This window comes from Salminus brasiliensis, chromosome 15 (genome assembly GCF_030463535.1).
Source record: "Salminus brasiliensis chromosome 15, fSalBra1.hap2, whole genome shotgun sequence".
NCBI lineage: Eukaryota > Metazoa > Chordata > Actinopteri > Characiformes > Bryconidae > Salminus > Salminus brasiliensis.
Genome location: NC_132892.1, coordinates 36781609 through 36794108, shown reverse-complemented (window position 1 = coordinate 36794108; position 12500 = coordinate 36781609). Strand labels below are relative to the sequence as shown.

General features: G+C 44.8%; 1 protein-coding gene across 4 annotated transcripts in view; it reads right to left on the bottom strand.

Moving 5' to 3' along the window:
• Positions 1-9775: 9775 nt before the first annotated feature.
• The window catches only part of LOC140536191 (peroxidasin homolog), a 56717-nt gene continuing 53992 nt past the window's right edge, over positions 9776-12500 (bottom strand). For 3 of the 4 annotated variants that reach the window (XM_072657883.1, XM_072657887.1, XM_072657888.1), the window contains 2 exons: positions 11547-11795; positions 9776-11194 (listed from right to left, as the gene is read on the bottom strand). In XM_072657883.1, the coding sequence (XP_072513984.1) occupies positions 11007-11194; positions 11547-11795 (437 nt within the window). In that variant the 3' untranslated portion in view covers positions 9776-11006. The remainder of the gene's footprint in view (positions 11195-11546; positions 11796-12500) is intronic. The other variant, XM_072657884.1, reaches the window with a different exon arrangement.

The window sequence follows — 12500 nt, the reverse complement described above, 5'->3', positions numbered from 1 at the left end:
CACACACACACACACACACACACACACACACACACACACACACACACACACACATTCACACACACACACACACACACAATGTGAATAGCCTCCAACTCAGCAGTAGTGTGGAGCATGGCTGCAGTGTTGTCAGCAGTCGTGCCAGCATGCCTCAAACTGTCCTCCACTGTCCCACTTTCAGAGACAGCTGAACGGAGACAGAGCTCTGAACAGCTCGCTATGCAGCTGGATCCTGAACTTCTTGACGGGACGACAGCAGGTGGTCAGGATGGGCAGCATCACGTGCTCCTCACTGACCCTCAGCCCCAGAGCCCCTCAGGGATGTGTGCTGAGCCCGCTCCTGTACTCCCTCTACTCTCCCAGAGAGTACACACCCCTGTCTCTATCAATGGGACCACTGTGGAGAGCGTCAGCAGCTTCAGGTTCCTTGGTGTTCACATTATTGAGGAACTAACAAGGACAGAACACACCACACGGGTGGTGAAGAAAGCACATCAGGGCATCTTCTACCTCAGACGGCTGAGGAGGTTTGGTATGAAGTATGCACTGTGGAAAGTATTCTGATGGGCTGTCTCACCACCTGGTACGGGAACTGCACCTCTCAAGAGCAGAAAGCTCTGCAGGTGGTGCATCCAGGAGGATTATCAAGGACTCCACCCACCCAACCCACTGCCTGTTCTCACAGTGGCCCAGCGGCCCAGCGGCTAGAGCTACAGAGGCTTGAAGACCAGAACCAGTCGAGTCAGAGCTTCCATCCTCATGCAGTTCAGCTGCTGAATGAACCATAGTGCAGTGGACTGTGGACCTCATCTGTACCATCACCCCCCCCCCAACACACACACACACACTCTGCACCTGCACTTACTACTGAAACCCTATGCACAGTCACACTCCACCCACAAAGACCTAACCCCCACCCACCCACCCACACTACACCTGAACTCACACCCATCCAGTGCCTTCTGTAAATAATGTAAACATTCAGATCATAATAGACCTGTACATTTAACAGCTTTTACCAGTGCATCAGTGTAAGTAGAGAGTGTGTATAGTGTGTGTGTGTGTGTGTATGTGTGTGTATGTACAGTATAAGTTAATGTGTAAATATTTAGTTTACTTATTTATGAATTTGTATTCTGTTTGTTTTACAGTGAGGGATGATGCACCCGAGTTTTTGGATTTGATTTGATTTAGTAATGAAATATGAAATATGAAATGTATATACCCAGACAGCTCAGTGTACACAGTACACCCAGTAATACAACAAATCAATGAACATACAGGACTAGATATATAATAATGTTTAATATCAGGTGCATGTTTAAAGTGGCAGTGTATTTACATCTGAGAAGAGAGATGTAGTAGCTGTAGTCCAGCTGGTGCTCAGAGATGGTGCTCAGCTGGTGCTCAGAGAGCCCGGCACAGTGATGGTGCAGTACAGTGTATTTGCTGTTGGAACAAACGATCTCCTGCACCGCTCCTTACTGCAGTCTGTAACTGAAAGCGCTCCACTGTCTGACCAGTAGGTCATGGAGTGTGACGTGTTGTCTAGTATGGCCATGAGTTAAGTGACCTCCTTTCCACCACCGAGCGTCCCAAACCTGAACCAGCCTTCTTGATCAGTTAGTTGAGCTTTATATCAGCATCTTACTGCACACATTACAGAAGCCGAGCCTCCTCCGAAAATACAGTCTGCTCACCCTCTTCTTCTACACAGGCTCTGTGTTGACCCTCCAAGTCAAATGTATTTGTATAGCAGTAATTAGTAAACAGACAAGACCATTAGTAAGCAGCGAGACGACAGCTCCAGCATCTCAGAGTACTACAATTCCCTGGGTCCGCGAACCCCTGGACCTGCAGCCCTTATCTAAGAAACATTTAATTACCAGAAGCTGAACTAAACAGATGAGTTTCAGCCTAGATTTAAAGACTGAGACTGAGTCTGAGTCCCCAACATTATCTGGAAGGTTATTCCAGAGCTGGGGGGCTTTATAAGAAAAGGCTCTTCCCCCTGCTGAGGTTTTCTGAATTTTGGGAATTATTAAAATCAGTAAGTCCAGTCCAGTTAGTTGTCAAGCAGGACATCCAGGTATTTATTTGTAGGTTTCCATCTGACCTGTAATTGTGACGGGACTCATGGTGGTCCTCTTCCTCCTGAAGTCCACTATCATTTCCTTGGTTTTGGTCACACTGAGAAGTAGGTGGTTTCTTGCCCACCACTCAACAAAGCCGGTCACCAGGTCTCTGTATTCTCCGTCCTGCCCATCCCTGCTGGAGGGGGTGGCTGTATTCCTGCTGATTCTCCTCTTCATCACCGGTTGCCTAAAGACCACAGATTGATGGGTGGGAGCCAGTAACACCAGACTGTGATCCAGTCTACCCAGTTGAGGAAGAGCAGAGGAACTGTATGCATACAGAAGATCCAGCACCCTGCTCTCCCAGAGTGCACAGTTAACTGTGGAGAGTGAGGCATGATTCAAATCTCCTGAGATTATGATGACAGAGTTTGGGTGTTAAATTTGAAGTCCTGTGATAACCGAGAGCATGACGTCACACGGCACCTCCGCGTTACCGGCTGGCTGAATGTAACCAATAACAAAGATGGCGCTGCTGAATTCTCTCGGCAGACAGTACGGACGCTCCTTCACAGTAACATGTCCTGGTGTGAAGACACATCCTACCCCTCTAACGTGAACTCAAACAAGGACCCTTTAGGACCCAGTACACCAGCAAAGCAAAGGCCCAGAGCAACTGCTCAGCAGGGCATAGTTAATGCTGTATTTTACTAAGTGTGAACATATCAGGAGTGCAATGAGCATTGTACCAATTTACACAGGCTAAAGGAACTAGCTCCATAGTGGAAAACAGGTGCATGATAACTAGCTTTAGCTGTTAAACTTGCTCACATGTGATTCACATTTACTAAAGTTAAAGAGCCACGCTTTATCGAGATGAAAACTCCAGTAATGATCAGTAATGTCTTTCAATACATTTAAATCTGCCATAAAAGTATGACAGCTGCGTGAAGATGGACAATAATTACGTAATCTTAAAGTACGGCTAATGATCCGATTCTGCTCACTTTACTCCTTTCTGGCTGCTGAGCCCTGTCTGTACAAAGTACCGCCGCTTCCCTCCCTCTGACCTGTGACAGCAGACGTGCAGATAGATCACACACCTCTACACAGATCACACACCTCTATACACCTCTATACACCTCTACACAGATCACACACCTCTATACACCTCTATACAGATCACACACCTCTATACACCTCTATACAGATCACACACCTCTATACAGATCACACACCTCTATACACCTCTATACAGATCACACACCTCTATACACCTCTATACTGATCACACACCTCTATACACCTCTATACAGATCACTCACCTCTATACACCTCTATACAGATCACACACCTCTATACTGATCACACACCTCTATACACCTCTATACAGATCACACACCTCTATACACCTCTATACAGATCACACACCTCTATACACCTCTATACAGATCACACACCTCTATACACCTCTATACTGATCACACACCTCTATACAGATCACACACCTCTATACACCTCTATACAGATCACACACCTCTATACTGATCACACACCTCTATACACCTCTATACAGATCACACACCTCTATACACCTCTACACAGATCACACACCTCTATACACCTCTATACAGATCACACACCTCTATACACCTCTATACAGATCACACACCTCTATACTGATCACACACCTCTATACACCTCTATACAGATCACTCACCTCTATACACCTCTATACAGATCACACACCTCTATACTGATCACACACCTCTATACACCTCTATACAGATCACACACCTCTATACACCTCTGTAAAGATCACTCACCTCTATACACCTCTATACAGATCACACACTTCTAAACAGATCACACACCTCTATACACCTCTATACAGATCACACACCTCTATACAGATCACACACCTCTATACACCTCTATACAGATCACACACCTCTATACAGATCACACACCTCTATACACTTCTATAAAGATCACTCACCTCTATACACCTTTATACAGATCACACACCTCTATACACCTCTATACAGATCACACACCTCTATACACCTCTATACAGATCACACACCTCTATACACCTCTATACTGATCACACCTCTACACACCTCTATACAGATCACACACCTCTATACACCTCTATACAGATCACACACCTCTATACAGATCACACACCTCTATACACCTCTATACAGATCACACACCTCTATACAGATTACACACCTCTATACACCTCTATAAAGATCACTCACCTCTATACACCTCTATACAGATCACACACCTCTACACAGATCACACACCTCTATACACCTCTATACTGATCACACACCTCTATACACCTCTATAAAGATCACTCACCTCTATACACCTCTATACAGATCACACACCTCTATACTGATCACACACCTCTATACACCTCTACACAGATCACACACCTCTATACAGATCACACACCTCTATACACCTCTATACAGATCACACACCTCTATACACCTCTATACAGATCACACACCTCTATACACCTCTATACTGATCACACCTCTACACACCTCTATACAGATCACACACCTCTATACAGATCACACACCTCTATACACCTCTATACAGATCACACACCTCTATACAGATCACTCACCTCTATACACCTCTATACAGATCACACACCTCTATACACCTCTATACACCTCTATACTAACCACACACCTCTATACTGATCACACACCTCTATACACCTCTATACAGATTACACACCTCTATACACCTCTATAAAGATCACTCACCTCTATACACCTCTATACAGATCACACACCTCTACACAGATCACACACCTCTATACACCTCTATACTGATCACACACCTCTATACACCTCTATATAGATCACACACCTCTATACACCTCTATACAGATCACACACCTCTATACACCTCTATACAGATCACATACCTCTATACACCTCTATATACCTCTATACTGATCACACACCTCTATACACCTCTATATACCTCTATACTGATCACACACCTCTATACACCTCTATACTGACCACACACCTCTATACACCTCTATATACCTCTATACTGATCACACACCTCTATACAAATCACACACCTCTATACAGATCACACACCTCTATACAGATCACACACCTCTATACACCTCTATACAGATCACACACCTCTATACACCTCTATACAAATCACACACCTCTATACACCTCTATACAGATCACACACCTCTATACACCTCTATACAGATCACACACCTCTATACACCTCTATACAGATCACTCACCTCTATACAGATCACACACCTCTATACAGATCACACACCTCTATACACCTCTATACATATCACACACCTCTATACACCTCTATAAAGATCACTCACCTCTATACACCTCTATACTGATCACACACCTCTATGCTGATCACACACCTCTACACAGATTACACACCTCTATACACCTCTATAAAGATCACTCACCTCTATACACCTCTATACAGATCACACACCTCTATACACCTCTATACAGATCACACACCTCTATACAGATCACACACCTCTATACACCTCTATACAGATCACACACCTCTATACAGATCACACACCTCTATACACCTCTATACTGATCACACCTCTATACACCTCTATACAGATCACACACCTCTATACAGATCACACACCTTTATACACCTCTATACAGATCACACACCTCTATACACCTCTATACAGATCACACACCTCTATACACCTCTATACAGATCACTCACCTCTATACAGATCACACACCTCTATACACCTCTATAAAGATCACTCACCTCTATACACCTCTATACTGATCACACACCTCTATGCTGATCACACACCTCTACACAGATCACACACCTCTATACACCTCTATAAAGATCACTCACCTCTATACACCTCTATACTGATCACACACCTCTATGCTGATCACACACCTCTACACTGATCACACACCTCTATACACCTCTATAAAGATCACTCACCTCTATACACCTCTATACAGATCACACACCTCTATACACCTCTATACAGATCACACACCTCTATACACCTCTATACAGATCACACACCTCTATACAGATCACACACCTCTATACACCTCTATACAGATCACACACCTCTATACACCTCTGTAAAGATCACTCACCTCTATACAGATCACTCACCTCTATACACCTCTATACAGATCACACACCTCTACACAGATCACACACCTCTATACACCTCTATAAAGATCACTCACCTCTATACACCTCTATACAGATCACACACCTCTATACACCTCTATAAAGATCACACACCTCTATACAGATCACACACCTCTATACACCTCTATACAGATCACACACCTCTATACAGATCACACACCTCTATACACCTCTATACAGATCACACACCTCTATACACCTCTATAAAGATCACTCACCTCTATACACCTCTATGCTGATCACACACCTCTATACACCTCTATACAGATCACACACCTCTATACACCTCTATACAGATCACACACCTCTATACAGATCACACACCTCTATAAACCTCTATACAGATCACACACCTCTATACACCTCTATACAGATCACACACCTCTATACACCTCTATAAAGATCACTCACCTCTATACACCTCTGTACTGATCACACACCTCTATACACCTCTATACAGATCACACACCTCTACACAGATCACTCACCTCTATACACCTCTTTAAAGATCACACACCTCTATACTGATCACACACCTCTATACTGATCACACACCTCTATACACCTCTATACTGATCACACACCTCTATACACCTCTATACTGATCACACCTCTATACACCTCTATACAGATCACACACCTCTATACTGATCACACACCTCTATACACCTCTATACAGATCACATACCTCTATACACCTTTATACAGATCACACACCTCTATACACCTCTATACTGATCACACACCTCTATACACCTCTATACTGATCACACCTCTATACACCTCTATACAGATCACACACCTCTATACTGATCACACACCTCTATACACCTCTATACATATCACACACCTCTATACACCTCTATACACCTCTATACAGATCACACACCTCTATACATATCACACACCTCTATACACCTCTATACACCTCTATACAGATCACACACCTCTATACATATCACACACCTCTATACAGATCACACACCTCTATACACCTCTATACAGATCACACACCTCTATACATATCACACACCTCTATGCACCTCTATTCAAATCACACACCTCTATACACCTCTATACAGATCACACACCTCTATACACCTCTATACATATCACACACCTCTATACACCTCTATACAGATCACACACCTCTATACACCTCTATACAGATCACACACCTCTATACACCTCTATACAGATCACACACCTCTATACACGTCTATACAGATCACACACCTCTATACACCTCTATACAGATCACACACCTCTATACACCTCTATACAGATCACACACCTCTATACACCTCTATACTGATCACACACCTCTATGCTGATCACACACCTCTACACAGATCACACACCTCTATACACCTCTATAAAGATCACTCACCTCTATACACCTCTATACTGATCACACACCTCTATGCTGATCACACACCTCTATACACCTCTATAAAGATCACTCACCTCTATACACCTCTATACTGATCACACACCTCTATACTGATCACACACCTCTATACACCTCTATACAGATCACACACCTCTATACACCTCTATACAGATCACACACCTCTATACAGATCACACACCTCTATACACCTCTATACAGATCACACACCTCTATACACCTCTGTAAAGATCACTCACCTCTATACAGATCACTCACCTCTATACACCTCTATACTGATCACACACCTCTACACAGATCACACACCTCTATACACCTCTATAAAGATCACTCACCTCTATACACCTCTATAAAGATCACACACCTCTATACAGATCACACACCTCTATACACCTCTATACAGATCACACACCTCTATACAGATCACACACCTCTATACACCTCTATACAGATCACACACCTCTATACACCTCTATACAGATCACACACCTCTATACAGATCACACACCTCTATACACCTCTATAAAGATCACTCACCTCTATACACCTCTATGCTGATCACACACCTCTATACACCTCTATACAGATCACACACCTCTATACACCTCTATACAGATCACACACCTCTATACAGATCACACACCTCTATACACCTCTATACAGATCACACACCTCTATACACCTCTATACAGATCACACACCTCTATACACCTCTATAAACATCACTCACCTCTATACACCTCTGTAAAGATCACACACCTCTACACAGATCACTCACCTCTATACACCTCTTTAAAGATCACACACCTCTATACTGATCACACACCTCTATACTGATCACACACCTCTATACACCTCTATACAGATCACACACCTCTATACACCTCTATACAGATCACACACCTCTATACACCTCTATACTGATCACACCTCTATACACCTCTATACAGATCACACACCTCTATACTGATCACACACCTCTATACACCTCTATACAGATCACATACCTCTATACACCTTTATACAGATCACACACCTCTATACACCTCTATACTGATCACACACCTCTATACACCTCTATACTGATCACACCTCTATACACCTCTATACAGATCACACACCTCTATACTGATCACACACCTCTATACACCTCTATACATATCACACACCTCTATACACCTCTATACACCTCTATACAGATCACACACCTCTATACACCTCTATGCACCTCTATACAGATCACACACCTCTATACATATCACACACCTCTATATAGATCACACACCTCTATACACCTCTATACAGATCACACACCTCTATACAGATCACACACCTCTATACAGATCACACACCTCTATACACGTCTATACAGATCACACACCTCTATACACCTCTATACAGATCACACACCTCTATACACCTCTATACTGATCACACACCTCTATACACCTCTATACTGATCACACACCTCTATACACCTCTATACAGATCACACACCTCTATATACCTCTATACTGATCACACACCTCTATACACCTCTATACAGATCACACACCTCTATACAGATCACACACCTCTATACACCTCTATACTGATCACACACCTCTATACACCTCTATACTGATCACACACCTCTATACACCTCTATACAGATCACACACCTCTATACACCTCTATACTGATCACACACCTCTATACTGATCACACACCTATATACACCTCTATACAGATCACACACCTCTATACACCTCTATACTGATCACACACCTCTACACAGATCACACACCTCTATACACCTCTATACACCTCTATACAGATCACACACCTCTATACACCTCTATACAGATCACACACCTCTATACTGACGTCAGCAAAGAGGAATTTTGATTAATAAATGCTCCACGCTGCCTAATGCCCGGCATGGGCTAGATTAAGAGCTTCTGATAATAGGCTGCTCCACACTCCTCCACCCTCCTCTCCCAGTCGTGTATGCAGACAGAACTACAGCACAATCATGTCCAATAAGCAGAGCTATAGATCAAATCTTTATTCACAGAATTACAAACAAGTAAATCACATATTTCTGAATGCATGATGCTGAATATGAGACGGTGTGTGTGTGTGTGTGTGTGTGTGTGTGTGTGTGTGTGAGCGTAGATTAACTTCTCTAGCCCATGCACATCACCTACAGATAAACTAATGAATGAACTGGGTCATGGTGGTGAGGACAGTTCTACACACTACCATTCAGTCACACTGCACTGCCTTAGTGAGGGCTAGCTTGAGTCAGGGGTGGAGTCAGATACGGTAGAGTCAGGGGTGGAGTTATATACAGTAAAGTCAGATACAGTGGAGTCGGGGGTGGAATCAGATACGGTAGAGTCGGGGGTGGAGTCAGATACGGTAGAGTCGGGGGTAGAGTCGGATACGGTAGAGTCGGATACGGTAGAGTCGGATACGGTAGAGTCGGGGGTGGAGTCAGATACAGTAGAGTCGGGGGTGGAGTCAGATACAGTAGAGTCGGGGTGGAGTCAGATACAGTAGAGTCGGGGTGGAGTCAGATACAGTAGAGTCGGGGGTGGAGTTAGATACAGTAGAGTCGGGGTAGAGTTAGATACAGCAGAGTCGGGGTAGAGTTAGATACAGTAGAGTCGGGGGTGGAGTTAGATACAGTAGAGTCGGGGGTGGAGTTCGATACGGTAGAGTCGGGGGTGGAGTCGGATACAGTAGAGTCGGGGGTGGAGTCGGATACGGTAGAGTCGGGGGTAGAGTCGGATATGGTAGAGTCGGGGGTAGAGTCAGATACAGTAGAGTCGGGGTGGAGTTAGATACAGTAGAGTCGGGGGTGGAGTTAGATACAGTAGAGTCGGGGGTGGAGTTCGATACGGTAGAGTCGGGGGTGGAGTCGGATACGGTAGAGTCGGGGGTGGAGTCGGATACGGTAGAGTCGGGGGTGGAGTCAGATACAGTAGAGTCGGGGCAGAGTCGGGGGCAGAGGCAGAGCTGTGTATGTGAGCTCTCAGAGGGAACAGGGATAGACCTGAATTCAGCAGATCAGCAGACTGAGGCTGGTCTAGCTGAGGGTGACTGGTGAAGCTCCTCCCCTCGTGCTGGTCCAAGAGGTCTCAGTGAGAGGAGTGAGAGAACCAGGACAACCAGGGTCATCACTGGACTTTAACCCAGTCTAGAACCTCAGAACAGTGCAGGTCGTTTACAGTAAACAGCAGAACAGCAGTGTGAGCTTCTGACAGACAGCATATTAGCATCAGCTACGGTTCCCTCTGGTCCACGTCACAATAAGCCACGGGGGTGTTGTGTCGAGGGGATGTCAGGTTCTTCAGGATGTAGCGGCCCATGTGCGTTTGTTGGTAATGCTTCCAGAACCAAGTGCAGAGTCCAGCTATCAGCAATGCCACGGCAACCGCAACACAGCTAGCGATGATGGGCAGGGTGTCTTCTGGTGGAGAGAAAGATCATCAGGAGATCAGATCTGATGTCTTATCAGACAGAATCCTGCAGATGTTTCCTAAAACCAGCGCTTCAGCTGAGTTCTGTTGTTCTGGTCACTCGACTGATCCAGTCTACATTCAAATCTGTAATCTGCTACGAACTCGCTGAGACAGGCAAGGATCAGCAACACGACTTTACTTTAATTACAGTCAAAGTATCAGAGTATTTTCTGTAATTCACATTTCTGCAGATATTAAAGGAGTAAAAATGGGCATTTTCACAAGGGCATGCAGCAGCAGTCCTGTCTTACCCAACTGTTAATGTGACGTGTGTTTACCCTGAATCTCACCTGAACCCACCTGTAACATTAACAGTCACCTTCACCGAGGCTGAGCCTTCACTGTTGGAGGCAATGCAGGTGTATTCTCCCTGATGTTCTGACCGGACGTTGCTGATGTCGAGGAGGGAGGAGTTTGTGATGGTTGAGGAACTCCTGGTCCAGGTATACTGAGGGTCAGGGTTACCATGTGCCTCACAGTTCACCATCAGTGTGTCACCCTTAGTTATGGACACAGAACCACTGGAAGGCTGAGTTATGGTGGGCTTATCTGATGGGGGACAGAGAGAGAGATAGTGAGAGAGAGACACAGAGAGAGAGAGAGATAGTGTGAGAGAGAGAGAGAGAGAGAGAGAGAGAGAGAGAGAGAGAGATAGTGAGAGAGAGAGAGAGAGACAGAGAGAGAGAGAGACAGAGAGAGAGAGAGATAGTGTGAGAGAGAGAGAGAGAGAGAGAGAGAGAGAGAGACAGAGAGACAGAGAGAGACAGAGAGAGAGAGAGAGAGAGATAGTGAGAGAGAGAGAGAGAGAGAGACAGAGAGAGAGAGAGAAAGACGTGGGAGAGAGAGAGAGAGAGAGAGAGAGAGAGAGAGAGAGAGAGAGAGAGAGAGAGAGATAGTGAGAGAAAGAGAGAGAGAGAAAGACGTGGGAGAGAGAGAGATAGTGAGAGAGAGAGAGAGAGAGAGAGAGAAAGACGTGGGAGAGAGAGAGAGAGAGAGAGAGAGAGAGAGAGAGAGAGAGAGAGAGAGAGAAAGACGTGGGAGAGAGAGAGATAGTGAGAGAGAGAGAGATAGTGAGAGAGACAGAGAGAGACAGATAGAGAGAGATAGTGAGAGAGAGAGAGAGAGAGAGAGAGAGAGAGAGAGAGACAGAGAGAGACAGAGAGAGAGAGAGAGACAGAGAGACAGAGAGAGACAGAGAGAGAGAGAGAGAGAGAGAGAGAGAGAGAGAGAGAGACCGTTGGGGGACTCTTGGAC